Here is a 27371-nt window from a genome sequence, read left to right as displayed (position 1 = left end):
TTCTACATGGTTTAACAGAAAACAAAGCTGGTTAAACACACCTGATTTTATGCTTTGCTGCCATCAATTACTAGAGTGATTGCTAAAAGTAATTATATAGACTTTTATGAGATATTTTCTGACAGAAAAATATAGCAATGCTCATTGTCAATGAATTAAACTTAGGACTGATATCCTGGAAGAATCATTAATAAGCTGGCAAAGAGAAATCTTCAACAAATGGCTTTTCTAGTTATTTTCTGCGGTGATCAGTGTCATATTTGTTCTAATGTAACATTTTCATCTGGGGTCAGAGAGAAAGGATTAAGTTGCTACTGATAAAATCTAAAGATGATAGACTGGAAAAAATGATAAAACTGGAGGAGACAAAGGTGTCAGATGATGTAATATAAGTGAATTAGCAAAATAAACCCACTGAAACAAATGCATTTTAATATGGCCAAATGCAAAGTGGAGTACTATATCCCAGAAATGAGAGAGAGGATACGGGGGGCACAGTGGGCAAACAGCTCAGTATGAGTTTACAGTTCTCTGAAGGAGTGAAAAAGAATGATGCAATTCATGGATGCTTAAGTAAAATAGAATAAGAGGTGATTTTACCCTTGTATTTTTCATTGCTGAGACCTTTTTCCATACTAACGTTTCTAGGTCATTTTTCTSATACTTCTCAGTTTTCACTGAGATCACAATTTTAACTTTATTATGAACACTTTTCCACTGTAAAGTGAGTRTTTATTCCTGGATTATGGTAATAAATCACTGAAGAAATAGATAACAACCAGCTAGAGAGGAGATGAACTTCCTTCCTAATTTCCCTGTTCATGCCACCACAGTTTATTCTCACAATTTATTCTCATCTTTCTTGATAACTTTGAAAATCTAAGAGTAAACAAGGGGGTCATTTGTTTCCCCCAATTTATAACATTAATCATTGCCTAAGCAGGATATGAATTCCCTGGTACATCTCGACTGTGTTATGATTCAAAGAAACTAAACATAATCATCTGCAGCCAACTGCATGGGGTTTACAGAGAATTGTGGTCCAGTATTTTTCCTTATAGTTCRATAACTTTTCAGATATTTTGTTTTGCTAAAAAGAGAAAATGATGATGGAGCCAGGTTGTCTATTACTGCAATCCCATCAYAAAGGAAAATGCTGTTTTTCCTGAATATGCTGTTAATGCAAGTGGAGGATATATTGTCCTTAGCAACAATACCAAGTATTTTCTGGTTACCACTTACTCCAGATAGCCCTATCCTGAGACAAGTGCTCTTGTGCTGATTTTCTACATCAGAAGCATATTGGTCCTGAGTTGGAAATTATTTAAGGATCCAAATAATTTTCTATAGTTGTAACRGGTAAACTAACTGAGAAAATAGTAGTGCAAGTGGGCTTAGTATTTAGCTGATTATTTAGAGCAGGGACAAGTATCTTGTTCTATAYGCTCCTTTTAGGGGAGTTTCATTCTGATTCCTCTGTAACCCATGGAGAACCTGAAAGATAAGATATAGTAACTTCAGRACAATGAAAGAAGAATCTCAGAAGGTAAGACCCAAAGTTAAGTTGTTGGTGAGGAAAAAACACATCCTCAACACAAACAGAAATATTATTATTTAAGTATTGGGTCTTTCACCTCAGGATGTTAGTCCATATCATAATCAGTAATTAATTTATTCTCACATCTACTGAGGTGAGGTAGGTTAGTGTTATTTCTTCACAGAATAATTTCACACAGAATAAACATAAAAATTGAAGAATTGAGGTGTTAGTTCCTCCAGGTATCAAAGGCGTCAAAATTCCTAACATTGATTTCAGGAGGARCTAGTTGCCATGAATTTTCAACATCTTTGTGGTTTGCCCAGCATCAAAATCTGATTATTTAGGAAGATAATGAAATAAAAGATGATTTGTGTGTAGTCCTAATTTTCTTACTTTCTTGAAGAGGAAAGAAATATCACCTTAGAAGCGGTGTGTGGGATCCGTCTGACCAGATGTGTCACCTTTACATTGTAAACATCTGTATCTGAACTAGCCATCCAGACTCCCTTTATAGTCAGTGGGGGAAGACAGTTGAGATGGATTCACCCTGGGCGTCTGAACCCCAGAAGTGGAATACTGAAATACAGCCTATACCATCTGTGGTCACCCACTTACGCCTGCCTCTCACATTTGATACCCTGAGATTCACCGGAAAAGATTACGAAAAGTATCCAGGGGATTTCCACGCAGTCCTTGATGTTATCTTTAGAGTGCTCTAATGCAGCTTCAGAATAAAGAAATTGTTTGTACTTTTTCTTGTGTGTACTTGTGTCTGCTTCACCCAGCTCAGAACAATCAAGTTTACAGATTAAACACCTACTTGTTTCCAAGTGCCTACTTTTGCTGACCTCTGTGATGCCCTGTGATTATTCTTTATTTTTGCATTAGAGGCTTTGCTATATCACTTTTATCTACTGATATTTTCATTGCTGCAGTATTAAAACAGATTTATTCAATCTTTAATAAACTACCATGTATTTTTGAATTGCTTATTGTTTTTTAACACTGCAAAAATAAGTCATGATCAGTACAACCTATTTACACTTTCCCTAGCACTGAAAATACTTAGTTACGCTTTGAAACAGAACACAGAATATGTTAATGAAAAGAAGTTAGGAACAAAACACACTATGGGCAGCTAACGTGCCAGCATCATCTTTGTAGGCTGAAACTTCACTGTAAAGAATATAAAAAGTGGGGGAAAAAAATCCAGCAATTGCTATACTGCTGGACTTTGTGAAGGGTTTGATTTGAAGTGCTTTCCAAATAGGAAGTGTTCCTACTCAGAAGAGGTAAATAGTGTGAAATTTAGAGGGCAGAGCTCATCTAGACTTCTGTATTTCTATAGACAAAGCCATCTGTAAGATGCAAAGGCGAGCATGAGGAGGAGCATTAGCAACGGGAAAATTTCAGCAAGCCATTCTCATGACCTTTGCCTTCCCTGAAACCTCAGGGAGCAGCGAGGAATCAGTGGGGCAGGCAGTGGGGGGTGGCTGGGTGCAGTCACGAGAACTGCAGAGTGCACCCAGACCCCATTTGAGRGTTGGGGAGCAATGGGTTGGAGGGCACGTCAGCATGCAAAGTTACACTGCAGGTGCCTAGGGGAGCTGGCTGAAGCTGGAAAGGCTGTGCCATCTACAGCACACATAGACAYTTCTCTAAATACACATAATGTTATGCAGTGGAAAGTATAATGAAGCTCTACACTCATTAAAGATCAGCTTGTTCTTGGTCACAGCTGCTGGCAGGTTCCTGTTCTGGGAAAGGAAAGTGAGCTTGGATCAAAGGACGTGTGACAACGAGGCAACTCAACATTGTAGCTGACGTTGCTGCAGTCGACTTAAACCGTGCAGAGAAATTAAAAATCCCTCAGAAAAAAATCTTACTACTCTGAGAAGGACTGACTGTTGTGTGACCAGGAGTGGAAATATGACATAGCCCCAGTGCAGGGTGGATGAGCAATACCTCAAAGTCTGATTTAACAGCAAATTGTTTATACTGAAAGTCAGTTAATTAACTAATGAAACCATAACGATAAGAGAGTCTACCTTGATAGATCTTTCCTCCTAAGTGAAAGAATGAAAAAGCGAGAAGAAAAATTCTAGTGATGAATATATTAAATTTGACATTCGCACAGACTCAGATTTGGCTGGGCCCGATGGGGCCTAAGCTACATGTCCTGTCTGAGTAATGCATTTTGAACTTTAATGGTGCACACTACTGATATGACTCAAATGCACAGGAGCGCTGGCAAGCAGCGAAGGCTTTTCTGCCTGCAAGCATCTGACCTGGCACCAGGCTTTAAAGAAAAGAGCTCTCTGCCAAGGGTCATCATTCATTMACTGCCCTGTTATCACCACCCAAACTTCTCTTTTTTAAAAAAAAAGGTCTCTGGAAATGATGACTTTTTTTCTTTTAGACAAATGTAGGCTGGTCTAGACACCCACATGACTGTGAAAAAAGCCATGCAACACTGTCCTTTTCCATTAGCCTGTGTGTTAATAATATGTAAGTGAAAAACAATGTGATCTCCTTCCTCAAATAGAAATATTTTCTATCCTTATTGCAGGCTATATCCTTATAGGCTATATAAGCTATAACCTATCACACTAAAATATTAGTATGGCTGCTTTTTTTGCTTTTTCAGTGGATCTGCATTAAAGATCACAGCAAAAACTAAGGCAACTAACTCTCATTAAATTTTAACCAGCAATCAATGCAAAATGTGTCTTTATTTAAATATATTACTTAYCATAGAATCATAGAGTTGTAGAATCACTAAGGTTGGAAGGGACCTCTGGAGATCATCTAGTACAGCCCCGCCACCCTGTCCAAGCAGGGTCACCTAGAGCATGGTAGACAGGGTTGCATCCAGGCGGGCCTTGAAGATCTCCAGAGAAGGAGACTCCACAACCTCTCTGGGCAACCTGTGCCAGTGCTCCGTCACTCTCACAGGGAAGAAATTCCTCCTTGTATTCAGGCAGAACTTCCTGTGGTTCAGTTTCTGCCCATTGCCTCTTGTCCTGTCACACGGGACAACTGAAAAGAATTTGTCCCTGTCCCCTTGACTCCCTCCCTTCAGGTACTTAGACATATTGATAAGATCCCYCCTCAGTCTTCTCTTCCCCAGGCTGAAGAGGYCCAGCTCTCACAGCCGTTCCTCATAGGGCAGGTGCTCCAGCCCTCTGATCATCTTTGTAGCCCTACGCTGGACTCTCTCCAGGAACTCCATGTCTCTCTTGTCCTGGGGAGCCCAGAACTGGACACAGGACTCGAGATGAGGCCTCCCCAGGGCTGAGTAGAGGAGCAGGATCACCTCCCTCRACCTGCTGGCAACACTCTTCCCAATGCASCCCAGGCATTGGGCCAGGATACCATTGGCCTTCTTGGCCACAAGGGCACATTGCTGGCTCATGGTCAACTTGTCATCCACCAGCACTCCCAGGTCCTTCTCTGCAGGGCTCCTCTCCAGAAGGTCAGCCCCCAGCTCGTACTGGTGCCTGGGGTTATTCTTCCCTAGGGGCAGGACCCTGCACTTGCACTTGTTGAACCTCAGGAGGTTCCTCTCTGCCCAGCTCTCCAGCCTGTCCAGGTCTCTGTGAATGGCAGCGCAGCCCTCAGGTGTGTCAGCCACTCCTCCCAGCTTGGTATCATCCACAAATTTGCTGAGGAGGCACTCTGTCCCCTCATCCAGGTCATTGATGAAGAAGTTGAGTTATCAATGAGGTCTGCTTATATAGGCATGTCTTTGTGGCATGAAGATTGCAACAGCGGTAGTTTAATGTGCATTTTTCATTCCAGAGCACATAAATGAAAGTAAGAGGCTATTTTTATAAGGTAATTGGCCATATTCTCATCCTAGTTATACTTCTGAATATCTGGAGTAATGCTGCTGAAGCTAAGGGATTTACTAAAAGCTTGCAGAAGTATAAATGTGATCAGAATTTGTAGTAAAATGTTTAACAGGCATCACTGCAGGATGCACTCTTCTATCCAGAATGTCAGACAAGAGGAAATGACTCCTACAATAATTAMATTTAAGAAGTGAGAACTCTGACTGTGTGATTTTAATGTAATACTTGGCCATAGCCAAAGTCTATCCTACATCACCCAGCTGGGTATCTCAGAATAGAAAGTAGAAAAAGTGTTTGTTTCAAAGTGCAAACCTCTAGGTAGAATCATGTTCCTTAGAGTAGATCCCCACTGCAGTAAATTTACTTTGCATTGTAACTGAGAAGGGAATTTTGACCCTTTCTTGTGACAGGCCACTGAAAGACATTTTTTTTCTTTCTTTTTAATGGTATTGGGCAGGAGTTGGACTAACTCATAATGTACATTTTTATTAGATCATATGAATCCCTTGAAATAAGGCCATAACCAGAGAACAAAACCTAAGTTTCCCCCCATGGTAATTCACCAGGGGAAATCTCATTTCCTGCCCAACACCAAGCATTTTTACTATCACCTAACCAAAAAAAGATAGCRGGGGGGTGGAGGGAGGGGGGAAAAAAAAGCCAATCCAATAACAAAAAGAATCAATGCTGTCAGAGATCAGGGGATGGGGAGAAGAGGGGGAGAGATTATGTACGTAGTATTATTCAGTTCAGTGAGGCTGGAGGAGGGGGCAGTCTGGATAACATGCCGTAGGCTGTCTTTCAATATTAGACACAGGGAGTTTTTTGAAAATTAGCATTAGTACGAAAAGAAGTCATCATAAAACTCCCAAGCAAAATTACCTGCTCTTATTTCAGGTTTCTGTTTGACAAACATTAAAGACTTTTTTTTTATAGATATACATATATACAAAGGCTTTACAAAAGTTTTTTTTCAGTAGAAGTAAATCTTGACATACCCAGACGTAATTAAACTGAGTGCCTAGGCTGCCTATAGCAACTGCCCAGTAAAAAGCCCTGTGGCAGCCACTTGGCACAGGGTCTCGGGCTGGCCTGAAGGTGGAGGGAGGGAGTCACAGCTCCTGCAAGGTGACAGTCGCAGTAGCCCGCCAGATCTCTGGAGAGTGAGAGAAGTGGCTTGTCCACGTGTTGAGAGGTGATAACACTCACAGAGCTGTCAGGCTGAGCTGCAAGATACATCAGATCGTGTGGTGTTAAATATTTGACTTATTTCTAATGTACATTTATTTAACATCTGTGATTCCTGTGTGACCAGGGAATGGATATGCTTTTAAGAGATGCCAGGGAATTGCTCACTCTCTGGGGGCCCAGGAGAGTAAAAGGGAAAGGAAAGGTAAGGGGGAGCAGATATCTGCTGAAAGTGCCCTCGGGCCAGCATTGAGGGTTGCTGCTCAAGGGGGCTGCCTTCCCAAACAAACTGGGAGTGAGAGGGGGACTTAACAGAGGACCCTCAAAACAGCAGATGGAGGCCCCTTGCAGTAGGTAAAGGGACATCATTCCTTATTCCCTTTGGCCAGTACTCATTTAACACTGGGAGGATTGAGCCTTGAAAGAACTAGTGGCAGCCTTCTCCTAAATAGGTTTCCGTGGCCAAGGGGAGGCACAATGATGCTTTTGATGTTGGATTAACCAGGGGAGTTAATGAAGCAGTAGCTGCGTTAAACTGCTTCCAAGTGTTTTGTCTTTCTTCCTTTGCAGGTTCCTTCTGAACCTCGCAACCGCTGATGTTGTCAGGGTTTATCAGTAGTGAGGGGGAAAGCATAAGTACAGAAATCACTGCGCAAGTTCGCATCAGCGTATTGAACCCGCTCCCATTAGTGATAGGTTTGGTATACTGCATGTAAATATGGACAGCTGAGAAACTGAGCACTTGGATGTTAAGGCATCTGTGCTTCTAATTCCTTATTTTAAGAGACCTTGTCAGTTTGATATAAACTAAAATTGTAATTGTTCCCTGTTGTAGTTTTCTAGTTTCATCCTGTGCATGTTACACCATTATGTCCTACTCACATGTGCTGGATAAAAATATACAATCACTGTTCCCCTGTGGCTCTCACCTAAGGAAAACATGCATCATACCTCCCAGCTGAACTACTTACTTTGCAAAGACTGAAAACACAAGCTAACTTCAGGCACTGTGGTCACCAGTACATGAAGTTATGTTCAACATCATTTTTTTTTGAGAGAGAGATTTATATCCCAAACATTTATATCCAACATCTAGATACCACTGAAATCTTCACAGCCTCCCTCAAATGCTTCCTAAAGTCCTTCAGCTCCTCTGTTAGTAAAATCCCCTGGGTACCTGCGATGTTTCTAGCAGGTATGTGAACTACTGTGCAGAGAGACTCATGCTGCAGATATGTAGCTGACGAGCTGTGTAGCTGCATTTGTAGCATCAGTAGCACAAGGTAACTTCTGCATAATCAGGTGATGCAGGAGACCTAAAAATAAACACAAATGCTTAATTTTAACACTGAAAAAAAAGAAGATTTGAGAATGATTCACGATCTAAAAAGTCTAGGAGCCACTACTGTAGGAAAGAAACAGATGTGTATCACTTTCTACTGAGCCCCTGCAATTTCTTCCTCCCAGAAGAAATGACAGCAACACCCAGGAATCAGACAGTCCCCTGAAAGCAGAGCATTGCTAATTTACAACCAAAGTGTCTGGGCAACAGCTGATCTTAGAGACACTGAGCCAGAAGAAGGGTGCAGCTCCCCAGCAGCCAAAAAATGGTCAGCTTTCCTCTTTCTAAATTAATCTGTCACCCATTTCAGGAGTTAATGCAGAGCAGGACCATTCCTCACAGGCAGTTTGGATGCAACCACCTTCTTTTGGATAGTAAAATAGTTTGATATCACAATATGCCCTGTGTTAGGCTCAGAGCCAGGAAATGGGCCTCTCCAGGCTCCCCAACCAGACACAAGCAGGAGGACATGGTGGTGTCAGAGCTGCAGGAACTGTGATCCTGCTGTTCCAGGTGGTGCCATTTACCTGGCTAAGACACTAGGCCCAGGTTTTGCACAGCAAAGGYTTTTTTGTCCTTTTTGATAACTTTAGACACTTCTGGGTAATAAGGTGCTGTGGATCAGGACTGTGCAGGGGTGCTTCAGGATGAATGACAGCTGGGAAAGTGGTAATCTCTTACAATTTGATCAAGCACATATGAAGTAGAGATGAGGCCACGCATATGTTTACACAGACTCAGACAAGTGATTTTCATTTTCATTCTATTGCATTCCTACGTTTCCCAGGCTGTTTGTGGGCCAGCTGGAATCTCTGGACACCAAGCTGCATGGGAACCAAATTAGGACTTGCTAATCAGTAAGTCATTCGTACTGAAATAACTGCCTCATGATAAGTACCTCAGAGAGGCATGGCTGCTTCCTGAGGTCTGCCCACAGCAGAGGAGTCGCATTGCACGTCTGTGGGGTCCTCTGTGTCTGCAGTGACTCTTCCACTCTGCTGAGTCAGAGTATTGAACAGGATGGAGTGAGGCTGAACAAGTACAGGAAAAAATGATTGGTGCATGGTACAAGTTGTAAATAAGATGTCCTACCCTTCTGTGAAACTGTAGGACATCACATCCTCCACCTAAGGTTATAACAGCCAGAACTCTCTTTCTTTGCCTCACCTCCAAAACACCAACCACACTGAACTCTGCCTCATGGTTTCTGGAGTATACACTCAGATCAGTAGTTTGATTTAAGGATTTTGATCTAACAGATTTCATACTGACTGCTGCTTCCACCTCTGGTTAAATAGCTTGGTCCTTAGATCACTCCAAAGACTTCCCTAGGAAAACATTGTGGGATCAACCTAACCTCTCTCCACACTAAAAATTTATTAAGAACTTTTTTCTTTTCTGTATGAGAAGTTATCGGTTAACAGAACAGTTATATCCCTGCAAAATGACATTCACATGCATAGATAATATTCAGGTTATTCATTTCCCCAATCAGGAATTATTGTAATGATCTAAAAGTATCCTTTCTCAAAATAAATGAATGTGTAAGCCTGCCTGCGCAGCAATCACTTACTGTAYGTTATAAGGAATTCCAGTGCTCTGAGAGTAGTCATTACGTCAATTGCTTCATATTATTTTTACCTTTCTGCTAAGAAAAGAAACACTATCTATAAAAGATTTGTGTCTTATTAAAGGGACTTCCATACATGGTCACAAAAAGGGAGAATCCAAATAAAAGCTCTGTCTTGCAGAACAGGAAGGAAAAAATACATGAACTTGAGGAGGTGTCTAGGCAGAGAGCAGAAAGCATCAGAGGGTCAAAATCCCCTAAGGATATTAGGGAAATACCAGAGTATTTAAAGAAAAAGAGCTATTAGCTTTAATGTTCCCACGCAACTAAATCACAAGAGACAGACTGGGCACTCATTTACATAAGAGCTTCAGAGTGAGATAAGGCTCATGTGACTTTAGAGTTATGAGTAATGGGCCCGGAAAACAGCAGAGAAAATCTGTGGGATTTGGAGCATTCAATCTTAAAATCTTCCTCTATGGAGATACTGCAGTTAGTGGTAACCACACTTCCCACCTCCCCTTGCCAGCCCAGCTGCAGAGTGCACCTGGAGAGCTGCACACAATGTGTCCTGACACAGGACAGACCATGGCCAAGGCTTGGCCTTCTCAAGGAGCAGATTTTGGCTGCTGCCTTGGCTGGATCTGATGGACTGCCTCCCTCTGCCAGTGTCCAGCAGTAGATGTCCTCTCTAGTCTTTACCCTCTCTTTTGTCATCTATGTTTCTGCACAGTGCAGAAGCTTGGTAATTCTGGAGGGCATGAGAGTTGTATGGATCCAAGAAAAAGGGGCAGGAGGGTATGAATGGGCAGAGTTTGATTCTGAAAAAGAGTACTATGCTCTAGAGATGAGATATGGAGATGTAGCAGGCTCTGCTCTGGAGGAGTGGGCTTTGTTCTGCATCATTGGCCCCAAGAGACAAGACACATGGGTCCAGGGGAGCTGGGCTAAACTCTAAGGAAAGCAATAGGTATGCACGAAGGTAGATCAGGATCCAAGACCATGGTCTGGACAGCTGTGCAAGTTCCGAGRGGACTGACTGACCTAAGGCAAAAATACTAGAAACTTCAATTCCATACAGTTTAAATTGGGAAAGGGCTTAAAAATATGCTGGAGTGYGGTCCTGAGTGGCCAGTAAGAATTAAAGAGTAAGAGAGGGCTGACGTGGGAAGAGGATCCTCTCTTCTGACTGCATAGGGACATTTGAAACCCCTTTTCAGGAGTTCTCTAGCAACCCAAATGCCAAGACTAAAGGATGAGGGGCTTCCCTGCTGCTCCCAAGGGAGGAGGCGGTAGGGCTGCTGTGAGCCTTTGCTCCTGCATGCATGGCCTGGTAGAAGTAGGAAGCACCTACAGTCACCACCACTGCCCAAACTGGCATGCAAGCAGCATGGACGAGCAAAAAAAGCAAAGTCAAGTCAGTCTAGCCTAGCTTCCCTGGCAGCCTGGTCCTCCACTATCCCTATCCTCCTGAACTCAAAGTTCTGGGGACTGAAAATCCACTGTGCTTGCCTAAACTAAGTCTTTATGGACCCTGGCTGCACAGGTCTCCCACAAAGCAGCGAGACAGCCCTTCCTGACGGACACAGTCGCAAGGTGGGACTACACAGAGACCTACAGCAAGTTATCATCCCCTCAAAGGGCTTGGCACTCTTTGTAACCTGCCGAATTGCGGTCATGAACAGAAGTGCTTTCCTTAGTGGACATCTCATGCTCAGTTGCGCCTTCTCTCATCATCAATATAAACCAGCAAATTCAATCCTTCAATAATTTATTTTTTTCAGTTATACATTTAAGTTTGTAAAATTCAACACAAGAGTAAATATACATAAAAAAATCCCAAATGTGCAAATTTCAAATTGCATTGTTTGAAATAACATAAATATTTTACTAAAACATAGGTTCACATTTTTTAAAGTTCATAAAATATATAAAATTTAACAGAAATATGTCATGAATTATTTTAATTTTTAATTTTTTTAATAACTAGAAAAAGATTCTAAACTTGAGAAGTAAATCAGAAGAGGTATCACCTCCAAAAATAATAGCAGCAAAATAGATGCTGAAAACTTAAAAAGTGTGAAAGGGGATGAGAGAAGCAGGTATCAGATACAATGGTGCAGGCCAATCTGCTAAAGAAAGAAATGCAGATTGAGAACTGGAAGCATGATCTCCAGGAGTAAAATCTTGATCCTAGAGTACCTCATTACCAAGCTCCAAGCCATTAGTATGATAACAGCATCACATTCAGGATATCAGAAAACAGTGTGACAAAAATGGAGAGTGGGAGAATTAAGAGCAGCACATGTATTTTGGACAGMTATGGTATAGCAGAAAAGAGCTGCTTTGGCTTCAGAATAAAACCCTAAGATAAGTTTGGGGTTTTTTTTCTTAAATGTCTGTTGGATGTCCCTTCTTCCATGCATGCTGGGAATGGGAAGATTCAGATTTCCCATCACACACGTACACTGGTAGAAGTTGCTTCTGTAATCACATATCTTCCCAGTTATCTTGAGATTTGAGAAAGGATCTAAACATTGGAGTAAGYATGTTAAAAAACTGCTGGTCTTGTTTCCAACTGCTATGTGCTGAGTATCTGCAAGCACAGTCCCACTCAGTGCAACAACTTAACATGCAAGACCTAGAGTCTTGACAAGCTCTTTAAGAACACGAGCGAGGAAGCAGGCAAACCAAAGCACGTTTCTTTACACATCCTCATCCAGTTTCAATTGCAGGTTGCATCAGCCTGTCCTGGAGATCYGTCTCAGGAAACTCTTGCCTTTTACTGATGTACACCAAAGCAAAGGGTTCTTGTCCCTCTAGCAGTAGCTGAGTCTCCCTGCCTGGGAGTAAGAGCGAAATGCAGAAAGAGGCAGAACCGAGAAGTTCTTTGGATTTAAATGCTTCAAACTTCCCACTGGGAAGTCCAAGAATTAAATACAGCATTATAAAAGTGTAGTCGTGAAAGACGCTCTGTGCAGAAAGCAAACTGTACTTCTCAACAGTCCTTGTATGCAGTGTTTACAGGAAGTAGATATTTATTCCCATTCTTGGGAATAAACAGAAACAATAGCAGACAGATTATATTTCCCACCCACCCTCCTATGCTCCTCGGACTGTTAAGTGTTTTGGACATAGCACCATTTCAGTTATGGAAGTAGTTGGTATCATTTTCTTGTTCTTTACCAGTTCTTCCTTGCTGCTAGCCGTAGATCTGTTTGAACTGGTAGCATTCATTGCAGTAACCATTGCACTTGGCATTGCCATAGTGATCGCAAGCAGGGGCTCGGCAGCGTTGTTTTGGAGTCTCTTCTGCAGATGAATCCCTAGGATTCCCCGACTGCACGAGTTGACTGAGGCGCTGGCACTCTGGGCACAACTCATCACTTCGGCAGGCCAAGTTGTTTCTACATGAAGCGCCACCACATTGTCTCTTCTGGCTAGTCAATGCCGTTCTCTGTAGATCTCTGTGCTGTCCTGTTCTCTTGAAAAATGTTAAAAACATTGTCAGTGGCAACACTGGCAGCACAAGAGGCTTTTCACTTACTTTCAACTCTGCTAATGTTTTGTGTACATAACCACTAGGGGTTGGTAGCAAACACAGAAAGCAAACTCCACTGTGAACACTGCAAGGGCTTTGGGAGTTTGCTTTGCAAAGCAAGGCAAAAAACTCATATTCAAGCTGCTACTCTCTTCATCTCCCAGATAGAGACATAGTACAATGAATAGTAAAAATAGTACAACACATGAGCCAAGTCAGGCTTTACCAAAGAATATCATAAATTCTGCCATTTCTTAGAAAAAAGTTTTTTCTCTTTATAAATTCTCTACTGTAAAAGGAACAAACAAACCAAATTTAAAAAATGGAATAAGGAAAATCTGTGAATGTGCTCAGTGAAAAAGGCAACATGAAGATGACTAAGTCTCTTGATGCAGTAGCATAGCTCTAAGGGCAGAAATCAAAACCTCTCCCCAGCTAGCAAACACACCAACTGCTGGTCCAATTGCTTCCACTGAGGCTGCTGATACAATTCCACCCGAAGCAAAACTGAATGCAGCATTGACAACCCTAAATCGAGAACAATCTTTACAAGTGCTGCACAGCTCCAGCAGGCAGAATCATGAGATACTCTCTACTTCTCTTTCCATGATACTTAAGATGCAGTAATTCAAAGATTTTGTATTGTACATTTCGAGTTGTTCTCATGAGAGAAAAAATGGGCAGGGTTAAACAAATGGAAGATATTCGGAAGTTCACTTACTTCTGGCTGTCTCACGAGCTGTTCTTCTGTTCTTCTGGCTTCCTGAAATCGCTGGTTCTGGGCTTTAATGAAACAGTTCTGACAGTACCCTTCAAGCATAGTGCTACCCAGGGTACCACAGTCTCGCCGTTGGCAGGAAACCGTGTTGTGGAAGGCAGCAGCAGAGCCGCCAGACTGACCCGCTGCACAAGAATTCCTCTGAGATCTCCTCTGACGGCGTAGCAAAGCACTGTCTGTAATGCAAAGCAAGGGGAAACAGTTTGAATGTGCCCAATAGATCTGACTGAAAAGTAACTATGAAAAAGCTCCTTAGTTTAAAAAAGAAGACAGAAAAAAAAATACTAGCCCCAACCATGAGTTTCGTATAATCTTCAGACCCCTCAGTCAACACACTTTCTCTAATGTTACATGACTGGGATTGATAATAACCTGATTTTTACAATAGAAATTGTTGAATCATCTGATTTGTGAAAACCTGGCCCTCAGCATGAGAACTGGATCCCCCTTAAGTTAAAAGAAATTTTGCCATTGGCTTCAGAATGTTATCTGTGATCTATCCCCACACTTTCTTTTCGTCCTGCCCAGTTTCAATCATTTGGGGTAAAAAAGCAGAAGGGCACACAGCTTAACGGGTTAAACTGTCTTATGCTTTTTAAGCTCATGAAATGATCTTACATATTCCATAATAAGAAGGAAAAAAAGAAAACTTGTGAACAACACTGGAAAATAAGATATTGCAAGATAGCATAGAAGTTCTCCAATTTAAAAATATGTAGAAGGTACAGTATTGGCACACTTGCCAGCAATGAAACAGTCTTACTGGATAAGCAGTAGTTGGCTTGTACATATACCTTCTACTCACTGTACCCAAGGGTTCTTTGGCTATGTAACAGGGCAGTAGTATGAAAGGTGAAGATTTCATGCCATGATTTATTCACAGGCTATTCATCTTCCTAAAGTCCTGACTTTATACACACCCACGTGCTTGCATACCAAGAGAGAGTTCAAAGTACATTTTAACAAGATATTCTAAGTTACATCAAAATGCAAGTACACTAGCTACAGTCCTATATCCTCTGTTTATCAAGGTGACTTTGGTAGTTACACCAGAATATTACATCAGTTACATCTAGAATGAATGTACACCTCCAAATTAATCCCAATGCCTTTTGAAAGCATTATAAACAGAATGGATTTTCAGTAGCACCAGTACAACACCACAACTTTCATTGATTCTTTCAACCTGTCTAGATGTGAAGAAGTTTAATCAGAAAAAAATCATACCAAAATATTACTGCAGCAGATGGCTGGAAGGGATTAAAACCCACTCCACACTGACCTAGTTCTGATGCCATGAAAGACAATGGGAAGTTTTACGATGCATTTCACAGATTTACCATACTGTTACTGTATGCCCCTTTACAAAATAAGGGCCCAAAAGGCACATTCTCCTCACATTGCTGCTTCTGCTCTACGCTATTTCCATGAACACCTGCCCTTCTGCCCTCAGTGTATACAGCTTCATAAGGTTTATCTGAAGCCAAAATGTGACAAAGCTCACAACATCTCAACTTACCATGGTTTTCCCTGTACTCAAAGAAACACAGTGTGCAAAATCCCTCATTCTGAGGAGTTCCAAAAAACTTGCAGCCAGGTTTCCTGCAGAGGTTACTCTCCCTCTTTTCCTCTGAACCATGTACAGCATGGGGCAGTGCTGCCAGTGGTAGCTCGCCACAGTTGTTGTTGGGAACCTGATGGCACGAATGCTGAATGAGACTCTGTGATATCTGGGAAGGGTCAGATGTAGACCTCTGATGACACGTAGGCATAAAACCAGGACTTCCATTTGAGGAACGCTCTGTAGTCCTTTTGAAACAAGTGCTRCACATGCCATTAAAGGTCCTATTGGCCTTCTGAAGGCACACCTTACATGTGGCATAGTCTAAATGTCTTAGGTCATCCAATTTATTACAAGGACCAAGCTGTCTGGAGTTGTAGCAGCGTTCRCAAAGTCCATTGTGTTGCACATTTAACGTAAATGGGCAGTCTGGAGTCCTGCATTTCATGGCAGTAGTTTCGCTGTACAAGAAAAGGCTCGGAGCAGTAGGAGGTGCAGAGCGAGGTCCTGTTACAGGCTCTTCAGACGTCCATCCTCCAGGTTCACAACCTTCACCACGGGAAGAGCCTGACCCAGCTGCTGATGGCTTCTCAGGTACTGTTTTGGAGGTCTGCTTTCTTCCTTTACTTCCCTGTGATCTCCGTTCAAAGCACTCATGACAGTAGGGCTGGGTGTTCACAGACATAAAGAAAGGGCAATTCGGAGTTTCACATTTCACCTTTAAGAGGGAGAGCTGGGAAAAAGACAATTCCTGTCTGTTCCTGGAGCAGGTCTCTCTTCTAGCAGGTTCAGTGTTCTCCTGCCATTTCTTGTACTCATGCTGTACCAGCTGAAAGTAATCTTCCACCAGGTTGATTTCTTTGGGTAGATTGCCTTCATCTAACCTGGAAGCCAGAAAATGAAGACTGTTAGTGACTGAAATAGGCAGATGGTGGGGGTGGAGGCAAATACAACCAGTCTTAGGAGGAAATGTAGCTTTAAAGCATATCCATAGTACTCAGCTAAAAGATCCAGGATGTTAAACTGTTGCTTTAAATGGAAATAATTTTAAATGTAGGTGTCTAGTGATGTCAAATGGATACTTTCACATCTAAAGAAATGGTCTGATACAATGCTAATCAGAAGTATTCTTAAAAGAGTTTTCAAGATGAGGGTTTTTGGTCTGTGAGAGTTGTTTGCAGGCAGAAGATGAATAATCTCTAAGAAGTGAAAAGAAAGATCCCCCAAACCTTAAATTCCTCAGAAGACTGAAGCTCAGGCAGGCTGAGGTCAGACTGGAAGACCTCTCTGTTCACCAGTCCATACTGGTGAAAATAATTGAAAACAATTTTTTCCTACAGTGGGCTAAGTATATCATGATATAGTTTATCAATATCTGCTTCTGGTTTTGCCCTATTGGGTCTGTAGCTAAAAATCAAATTCATGAAACAAACTAAATGGCTTCAGTCAACTTCCTATTGCACTAGCATCCATAATCCAAACCCTGTACTTCCCTTGACCTCTGGGAAAACTCCATATCACCAGTCTATCAGAAGCTGCAGACAATGAGGAGCTAGCATTACTGATACCTTCAATAACCATTGGCTCAGTATGACTGAGGAAGCTGCGCTACTACTCTGTGCACACACATATCTTTTGGGTTGGAGGATTTCAATTTTTTAAAGGCTGCCAAACCAGCATAAATAAAGAGATCTCTCTGTGTAGGAATGGAAGTAAACACAGAGGATATAGGCAGTTACTTCCCTCGCACATTTGTGACGGGGAAGGACAGATATCGATGCTAATGTTCCCTAAATGCTCTCTACATTTTACTGGATATTATCTGGGATGAAACCAGATTCTAGTTTCTCCACAACTCACAGCTTCCTGCCTGCAATACTGCTACAACACTGTAACAGCACAATGTTTCAAGTGATTGGCATTTCGGAAAAATCACCACCAACAACTTTACCAAACACAGCCAAAACTACGTAAAATGCACTTCATGCAATTTATACTCATATAAAGTGACAAAATTCTGTCTTACTCATTTCTGGTATTATCCATTTTAGCCTTCTCCCTGAGTAATCTAAAAGTCAACGAAACTATTAGCTTTGCTCTTTTAAAATACTAGTTTCACTCTTCTAAATCTGAAGACACTTTTGGCTCTAACTTTGAGACTGGTTTGAGCTCATACTACTTAAAAGCACATCAATAATAATGCCAATATTTCACAGTGCAGAGGGTAAGCACGTATGCTATGTGAAAGGTACACACAGGGCTATCAGGTTCTACCACCATCATAAACAGCATAACTTTGAGGAATGAAGAGTGACACTCACTTTGCAGCATTAATTAAATGAGTTGTACCATGATCCCAGCCTTGCACTGGAATTTCTATCACTATCAAGTAGTCTTTTAGCAGCTGCTCTTTCTCCCTCTCCTCTGTGTCTGTCAGGAAGTGCACGTTCAAGTCTTCAAATCTGCCTCGTTCACTGGTGACTAAAGGGACAGCCCGGATTTCTGTGTGAAAATGGAAAGAGTTAATATATATGTTAATAAATATAATATAATATAATATAATATAATATATTTACATATAATGTTTTACCATAGAGGAGTAGCCATAAGATACAACATACGGAGATGTCACTACTGTTGTTGAATTTTGAAGAGACAAAAGAGTGGCTGGCAAGAGCAACCAGTTTCTAAATAATACAGCTGGTGAAGAAAGCAGACATGTCTGCATTATAAATCTAGCTCCATTCTACTGCAGTTTTAATATCCCTGGAGCATCTTTCTTCTCAGTGTAGCCAGTATTGGGGATTTTAATTTATTATACCTTCTCAAAAGGTGATGTCCTAACCTGAACCTAGAAAAGTGTTATCACATGCAGAAGAGATGCATTAAAAAGCAGCAAACATATGTATCACTATCCCTCCCAGGAAAGTCTACACAGTTGTGAGACCATGTCCTCCAAAACTTTTTTATAACAGGGCATGGATGAAAGCCAGAATGAAGCAGAGGCTACCCTTTCAGTGATCCCAACCTGTAATCAGGCCAGTTGTATTATACTTTCAGCTGTCATTTTGAAGACAACCCTTAATTTCTATTCAAATATACCTACATACAGCTTAATCTGCTTACACATTGAGAACAGATTCAGAAGAAATCTTAAATTTGTTTTAACTTTAAAATACAAATCTAAACCAGATTATATTTCAAACACTTTATCAGCATAAAGGTACTGAAGAGGATACACAAATACCGAGACAAGGTACTTGGAAAATACCTGGCCCACTGTCCTTCAGAGTCACTAGTGGTGTAAAATGCATATTGTCATAGCCAAGCACAATTGGATATCTGTAGCATTCTTCAGCTGGCCAAAGGAGAGGCAAGTAAATGCCACCAACATTCAGAGGAGCAAAGCTGGAGCCTGATTCTAAACTTCTTACCACTTTATCTGAGAAAAGAAGAAAAAAAAATCCAACGATTAAAAGCAAATACATATGTGCCACAGGCAACAGAAAACATCAACATTCTTGTGTTTCAGAACAATTGMAGAAAACTCCCAATTTTAAAATAGTTTTATCTGAAAGCAACAACAACTAAAGAAAAGCACTACTAAAGCGTACTGTCCTTAAAGTGAGATGACTGGCTGAACAACTCACCTGCAAGGACAATGATTGGCCTTCTGAGGATGTTAGCAAGGATGAAGATGTGGATTTCTTCTAGTGCATTATATGGAAGCCTGTTTCGAGCCCCAGATGTTTCCGGGGATGTCATTTCAATGAGGTATTCCCACTCTTCCTCCCAGTTCTGAGGAAAGAATCAACATCTGTCAGCAGTGGTTCAGAGATGGAGAGATCAGGAACCAACTGCAGCTCAGCAGTGCTCAAAATAAGAACATTTTCCTTTTTCCTACAAAGGGATAATGTTTCTACTCTCCACTAACAGTGGAAACGAAAATAAAACAGTCATCAACACAAATATTGATGATGACGAGCACTCAGAAAACAGCATGATTCCTTTAAGCCAACTTACTCGGGTGTCATAATGGAGTCCTGTTTCTACAAAATCCTGGGATTTAATTGCTTCCCTCTGCCAGCGGAGCTTGAAGTTCCGTGTATCTATCTCCCTGAGTGTGCTGAACAATGTTTTTCTTAAGACAAGGTCAATATCTTCAATACCCCACATGTACTGGGATGCAGCATGCATGAGGCAATTTCCATCACCTGCAAAAAAGAAAGAAAAAAATAAGAGTGCATTGTTTTAAATGACTACATTAAGAAAAAAAGAAAAAGACACAGGATGTAGAAATGCACACCACCTATATCCCATGTGCATTTCTCTCCAAGGCTTCTACAAGTAGACTTTTAACAAGATCACAGCTATCAGCTCCCTGCTCAGAGGGAGAAATCAAGCTGGTTGCCTCTCTACTGTTATCTCTCCTTCAACATGTGGTATTAAGCTGTCACTCAGCAATGGTGGGAAGCCTGCTCCTTGTCTATCTTATTTAACTTTGACTGATATCATGAACTAAATTTTACAATCAGCTGCAAGCAACAAACACAGCTGAATTAACATGATAAAGCTATTTTAGAACTAAAAAGGAATGTATAAATGCTAATGAGGGAAATTACCCCGTGCCATCAGGTGTACATTTGGGTAAGAGATAATGAAAAATACTAAGAATATGTTGTAGTAACAGTGAGCCTCAAGTTCCCTGACGAGCACTGCATTGTAGGGCTTGGCACTTGGCTGTACTTGATGGAGGAGTAAAAAAAAAAAAAAAAAAAAAAAAAAAAAAAAAAAAAAAAGAAAAAGAAAGACAGAAAGGGAAGAACAGGTGATGCATGCAAAGCAATTGCTTTACAGACGTCTTCCCTTCCTCTCAGAACATGGGCTGTGTTTCTACACAGTTAGAGGGCTGTATTTCTAAAAGACAAAATTAAAACTACTTAAATGAATAGCATAATGATTTCCTTTTCATTGGTAGAACACTTTCCATTCAAAAAGTCCTCCATACTCCATAGGAAGGCAGGAAAGCAATGTTCTGCAATTTCACAGGTGAGGAAACTAAGAATCAAAGTAGCTAACTCGATCAAAAGGTGTTCTACCTCTACCCATCTTCCTCAAAAATCTTTTGAAGGAGAGAAATCAAGAATCACTACTGTCACATCCTCAGATTTAAAACTAGGTCTGCTGTTTACACCACAATAATTTCCTCAGAATAGAGGACTTCAACCATGGCAGAGCTACTAGATTTCACTCATGTGAATAAAAATTCAAAGACCTTCCACGCACAAAAAAGTTAAAATGTCAGCTAAAGATGCCAGCTTGCTATGTGCATTATGAGCTCAAGTACATCATTTGTGCACTTCTTCTCTTTTTCTATGAAACTGCACAGGAGAATCTACAACAGCCTCCAGATCCTGAAAAAAATCACTTGAAGTCCTCTTAGCATTTTATAAATTGTTACAGCCTCGTCACATATCAGGCTCCTGCAGTTGCCTTTTGGTTTCCGAATCTTGTCTTGCAAAGCTTACTTAACATCTGCAAACAGCATACTTGAGCTCAGAATCAGGGAACAGCACATAATACAGAAAAACTGACTGGGTTTCCTTCTGATCAAGAAAGATGACATATTAATCCCAATAAAGTTTTCCCTTTGCAAAATCTAGAGCAAAGATAAGATTTTTTTTTTCTTTCAGAGCTCACTTTCAGTTCTTTATTGAGAACCACGGCACAAAATTCCTTACGCAGCACTTGGAATTCCCCAGTGCTATTTGACTAGYAATTGAGCAACAGTTGTACTTTTTGTTCTGCAGTGCGCACGGCTGAACAGTGAAGTCTCYGGCGGACTTTCCCGGGGGGTGTGGCTGGGCAAGCTGGAATGAGTGCCTATTCATTATACAAGTGAAATCTCTACAACCAATAGATGCTGGAATTTTTTAATTTTTTTTTTAAACACAGTTTCAATTTTTATACCTCCTACTTCCTTCCTTTTATCCTCCATTCACACGTCTGCAAATAAATGTGTGGTGATTCACAATGGCTTTTATTTTTTTTTAAATACACAACAACTCTGTAAATTCATGTACACATTAGCTAAAATCCATGTTAATGAAATCCTAAAAGATACACTTCTTCAATTTTCAAAAATTAAAACCTTCATCAGAAAAAGAGAGAAGTTTTGGAAGAAAGCCCATTGTTGACTAAAAAAGATAATATATCCCTCCCATGTCTACAGGTTAAGCAGCCAAAAGCTTTTAAAAATATTCTTTACGCCATGTGGGAGGGAAAAAAAACATCATTTCTATTCATTTGAATAATGTTGTTTTCTGGACTATTACATGGCTTCTACAAGCTTCTGTCCCCTCTCTCAGTGTTCCTTTCCCTCAATCCATAGTTCACCTTCGCATTCCTGCAAAGCTTCCGAGCCACGACTATTTTGCATAAATCACAGTTTCCCAAAGCCACTCCTCTATATATGCACTTAATGACTTTGAAACACTGAACTAAAGCCAAGTTCATTGTTGCRGGGTGGGGAGAGGTAGAGAGGGAAACAGAGACACAAACCAATCTGAATATTTCAATATCATATATACTGGTACACCTACTCAAGGATGGGCTCCAGGTCACCAGTGCATAAACTATTTCCATTTGTAAAAACTGGTCTACAGTCACGAGACAACTCACTGGACCATATTCACTGAATATTGTGTTACCATCAATAAGGGCCCATCCAAGCCATCTCAGTCCCTGCAGAACACAGACTAACACTAGGTCTGGGATTCCAAAACTGTTGTTCTTTTCTCAGGGCAAAAATTACATATACTGCCCATTTTCCTAGTAAATCTTATAGAGTGTATTTGTTGGAGTGACATTTTTGAAGACACAATACAGAGTGATGTTATTTCCACAGCAYCTGTAAAGTGCTGCCTGCCCTTGCCGCAACTCCAATCCTTCTAGAAGTTCTAGATTATGCAATCTGCATGCAGAGCCTAATTAAAATCTTGAGAATTTTAGGCAAGTGGAGAGGCAGCCCACAAGAGCCCACCAAAAGGTCACTGTCTYTATAACAATTACAGAGACAGAAATCTGGATTGGGTTCTTTAAGGCTGAGCCAGTCACCTCTACATAGYGGGTCTAATTTTTAATGGTTTCTGTAAAACACAGTTGCATGCAATTGGACTAAGAAATACACTAGAATTTGRGAAGGGAGGAATGTGGTCTGGAAGACAAAGGCAGCGTGCATGTAAACACGTATGAGAAGAACGCATTCAAAGAACATAAAATAAAGGTCCGYCTCTCTTGGAGTTCCTATAACCAGTAGCACATGCTCCTTGAGCAAAGAAGATATATTTTCCACATTCTTGGAGTCCTAATTGGCCCAGTCTATCTTCCCAGTCTGGGGTACTATATGCTGTCGAGACTTCTGAGACCAGGCTGGTAGTTGCATGACCATACATCACAGCCATTGCCGGACCCATCCTCTACCGAATGTGAAATGTCCAGCAGTCCTCACAGTCATGTGCAAAAGTTACCAGCTCATGAATACACGGACACATGCACTCTATTCAAGACATCTTTGCACTACAGCTGTACCCTTTTACTTAGGGTACCTGACAAAACACACATTAACAACGTAACCCTGAAGTAAAGTCCTAAAACTGCACTGACCCTTGAAAGCAAAGGGCATCGCACACTTCTTGTTACACAAACACTGTTGTCGTTTGCACACACTGGAATTAGGGTTGAGTCCTGAGGGAAGCCAAAGCCTGCTAAGCTTATCAGTTAATTGAGCATTAGTCAGCCTGACRGCACGAGGTGCTGATGCCTGTCACAAAGGTCATTTCCTTAAGGCTGGAAGTCCAAGACGCCTGCTGACACAGTGGCTCCATCTGGGACAGCAGCTCAACCTCACTTGCCAGTTACAAAGGCAGGGATTATAACCGAGTATTGACTTCTATAAATACAAGGAAACATATCCTTGTCACTCCAGGCATSCGAAGTCTCCTCTTGCTTGACATTAGGGGCCATCCAGGACTCTCAGTGAGGCAGCCAACCCTTAACGGAGTCAGATTCACAGAAAGGYGATGGATTCTAAGACAAAGTTCTCACATGATATTAGGTGCTGACATGCCACTGGTATTACGAAACCATCTCTGTAATTTGCAAGCTATTCTTAATACCATGATAAAGRTGGAGGACTGTGAGAGACTCACAACAATATGCCATGTGGAAAAAATTTCAGTTTACAAAGTCAGAATGAAAAGGCACAATTTTTTTTAAAGTAATGTGCTTCTGTTTCAGTAACATAAACTCGGACACTATTAATCAAGGTGGTACATTCCTACTACCTTTTTTAATGCCGATGCAAAGACCAGCTCTTAACTTACCATTAGTCTTCAAAGGCACAAGTTTTCTAACTTCCATGCACCAGTTCAGCTTTCTTTGGCGCTCCAGTGAAGTCTGGGTGGCCTGGTCAGTCAGGGCCTTCTGAAGTATTTCCCGAAACTGAGGACAAAACTGGCACATTCTGAACATTTCTATGGTGTATCTGTGCATAGTTCTGAAGTGGTGAATTATTCCATTGGGGGATTTGACCAGATCTTCAGGAGTTCTCTCTCTGATCTTCACAGCCTTCAGCATATTGCTCTGATATAAAGCTTGAGGAAGGATGTGCTGGCCGGCCATGTTCCCAGAAGAAATCTGAAATGAAGAAGAAAAAGATTCTCTTATTGACACTTCAATGTCCATGCATCAGAGTGCTATCACTTCTGCAAGGAATTAAAATGCATACTTTTGGATTGCAGTTTTACCTAAAAAGTGTACAGAGTGGACTCAGTCCACTCCGAGCTTATACAGATAATGATTTTTAAATCTCATATCCAGAAATCTCTCTGCATTACTCAAAAAATAGACTCTGAACAGCTAATCCCAATCATCTACTTTGATCATTTACTGAGATATTAAAGAGAATTTATTCATAATGAACCAAGGAGATTGTATCACTGTTGAAAAAGAAGTCTGCATCAAAGTAAGGATAAAAGAAGGAAGGATCAAGGGAATGAAAAATTATCTTGGAGACCTGACTAATTGATAACTGCACAGTGTAATCCCTTATGAACCCAATGAAGTTTCAGCGTGTTTCAAGCTTTTGTTTTGACGACATGCCAAAAAAAGCAGAGAATGACCACTTCAGACTTTCACAGCCCATACATTCTGAAAAGTGATGCCTGGTACTGTACAAAAAGAGATAGCCTGAAGAATTGCATGCCATGCTAGTATCTGCCCCATACTTACGGTGGCTGAAGAGGGCAAACGAGGAATCTGCAACAGAGCAAGCACTGAAGGCCAGATTTATGCTACTCTTCTCAGGGCTCCTTATATTACGTGAACAGTAGTACTCTATGGCACAGAGGTGCTTGTGCAGTGTGTGGGGGTGCAAACTGCAGTCCCACTATTACTCAGCAGTAAGTCAACATAGCTGAAAAAGCATTTCCACTTGGCTCAAAAACCCCAATATTTTTCCACAGTGAGACCATTAATGTTTACTAGCCAGCATCCCTTTCTTCAGTACCTCTGGTCTGACTGGCTACAGCAGGAGAATCAAAAAAAAAAAAAAAACATATAACCTCAATCTACACCCTCTGAAATACTTTTTCAGAGCATACCAGTGTTGTGACTAGTTAGGGCCAAATGTAAGGACTACGTCTCACAAGAATCCCGCGCACAATAGTAATACCTCTAGCAACATATTTTCACATGGAAAGACTCTCCACACTACTCTGTACATTACTACTGTGTTTAAAAGGAGAAAAAGTAAACATTTCTCTTAATAAATGTAGGCATATCTAAAATTTAGAATTCAGTTGGTCGCATTAAGAGAACCTACCATTGTGATTATGAATTACATACAAATATAACAGCGACAACTATCAAGCCATCTAGTCTTGATAAATATATTAAGTTGAAGAAGACCAGAAACAATGAAAACTGAGCAGAGCAACTATTAGGAAGTTGTCTTGCAGACATGGAAGTCTGGAGGGCAGAGAGAAGAAGATGAATGATAACCKGCCAGAGGGACTGGGAAGGTGCTCCCAAGCCTATTGAGGCCGAAGAGCCCTCTCACACAGGACACAAGCAAGCTACTCCGCACAGGAAGGGAACCAATGTCTCTCATCTCCTCACCTGCGCTGCTTCCACTGGCAAAATCCACCTTCAGCGGGAGCCCTGGAAAGGACTTTACCAGGATAAGATGAGACCTCAGACTCTTCCTGCCAAGAGTTGCCTTGTGTATCCTCTCCCAGAACCAACTGATCTACAGAGTCGATGTGCATCCTATAAAGCCCTGAACAGAGGCAGACAAAGCAAAGCTGCAAAGGCAGTACAGCCACTGTGAGCCACTTTGCTCAACTASGGCAATGTAATTCACACAGAATTTCCTCCGCTCATGCAAGCGGCAGTGCTCACAGCCATCACAGCTGCAAACACATGGAAAAGCTTTCCTCTAGTTAATAAAGACTGCATATTCTAAACATACCTCCTAGGAATATACAGCCTTAAAATGGAATAAACTTATTTTCTCATCCACCCCCCCCAAACAATATAGTTTTGCATATTACTGATGTAGTCCTGAATGTAATTGTATGGATGGWTTATATTTCATTTCTTAAACAACCCTTTATTAATCTATTTAATAACCACAGCTGTACTTTTTGTAGATCAGAATGTTAAATTTCTTAATTACATCAGTAGAGTCATTGAGTCAGTGGGATTTTTTTACATGAATAAAGACTAATCATATGATTAAGCACTACTGGCATGGACCCCTGAAATGGTTATTTCCAACATTCTGTAAACTTGTACTTTTTGCTACTTAAGCATTCACTGAAATGATATTATTCAATATTATTTATATATTCATGTATATATACACACATATRTATGTGTGTGTATTTACACACATACACACATATACATACATATATACACACACACGATAGGTGTAACACACAGGTAAAGTACTGTCTGTGCCATTTGCAGTGCTTAAATATTAATCAAAGAAAAGGCTGAACAYCATTATTTCAAAAGACAGTGTGATGAAACAAATAGAACTCAGCAGACACCTAAGCTAATGAAACTCAACAGACAACTCAGCTACAATTATACTACTTCATACTACACTAGATTTTACTACACTACTTAATTACTTCAGCATGTAACTACTATGAATTCTCAGAAAGAAGCAATAACCAGAGATTAAATGGCTAACTTAAGCAGGATCTTTTCCCAAAATATTAATACATGGGATGCTGGAAAACCCCAAATTTGGGAAATTTGGGAAAACCCATATTCTGTTCTGAGCTCTGCTGCTGGCTTGCTAAAATTGCTTTAATTCTCCGTCCTCTATCCGAAAAATGGCAATAATATAGTCTTTTGCTAAGATAATGCTAAGACTATATCAAACTCTAAAATAAATATGCTTAATACATATTAACTAGATGGGTCTTCAGCTTCCACTGATTTCTGCACTCAGATGCTTTGTACAGAATTAAGCGTATTAGCAGCATTTACCAGACACTAAAACAAGATCAGGATTTCAGGGTATTTTAYAAACCACACGACTACTCTAAGTAGCTTAATTATATAATGTCCTGGTCTGCTGGAAGCATGCATACACAAGACGCAAACGACTATCTATATTACAACCAGTTTTATGTAAGAAGAGCTTAAAGCAGAAAAGTTTTCTGGCATTGCAAGCACCAAAAGCAAGTAAAAAAAAAAAAAAAAAAAAAAATCCCAGCAAATCAGGTCCTGCGAAACACACGCTAAGAAAAGCTTACTGCAGCAGCCCCATCGACCGGCAGGATCCCCGAGCAAGCCCCTGCAACGCCGCTAGTCAACAGAGGGCACAATTTCTCCGCCCGCCGAGAGAGCTCCCCAAAGCTGCCGCAAAGCCCGCGCCGCCGCCGCCGCTCCCGCGGCCGGGGCCGGGGCCGGGGCCCC

The 27371-nt window shown here is 41.0% G+C and overlaps 1 protein-coding gene across 3 annotated transcripts; it reads right to left on the bottom strand.

Moving 5' to 3' along the window:
• Positions 1 to 11402: 11402 nt before the first annotated feature.
• On the bottom strand, positions 11403 to 26236 carry TNFAIP3 (TNF alpha induced protein 3). 3 transcript variants are annotated; one of them, XM_085313113.1, is made up of 9 exons: positions 25554 to 26236; positions 23759 to 24071; positions 19398 to 19588; positions 19025 to 19172; positions 18646 to 18816; positions 17696 to 17876; positions 15333 to 16258; positions 13757 to 13989; positions 11403 to 12978 (listed from the first exon to the last, which is right to left on the bottom strand). In XM_085313113.1, exons 2-9 carry the CDS (start codon positions 24054 to 24056, stop codon positions 12697 to 12699), a joined length of 2430 nt encoding a protein of 809 aa, XP_085169239.1. In that variant the 5' UTR covers positions 24057 to 24071; positions 25554 to 26236; the 3' UTR covers positions 11403 to 12696. The 3 variants fall into 3 exon arrangements, with proteins under 3 accessions (XP_085169239.1, XP_085169238.1, XP_085169240.1); XM_085313112.1 differs by lacking the exon at positions 25554 to 26236 and having other exon boundaries at positions 23759 to 24159; XM_085313114.1 differs by lacking the exon at positions 25554 to 26236 and having other exon boundaries at positions 12844 to 12971; positions 23759 to 24160.
• Between the last annotated feature and the right edge of the window lie 1135 nt (positions 26237 to 27371).

The sequence above is a fragment of the Rhea americana genome, unplaced genomic scaffold (genome assembly GCF_003343005.1).
Source record: "Rhea americana isolate MKP2758 unplaced genomic scaffold, rheAme1 scaffold_377, whole genome shotgun sequence".
NCBI lineage: Eukaryota > Metazoa > Chordata > Aves > Rheiformes > Rheidae > Rhea > Rhea americana.
Note: the sequence above shows the minus strand (reverse complement) of the source record. Positions and strands in the feature narration are given on the sequence as shown.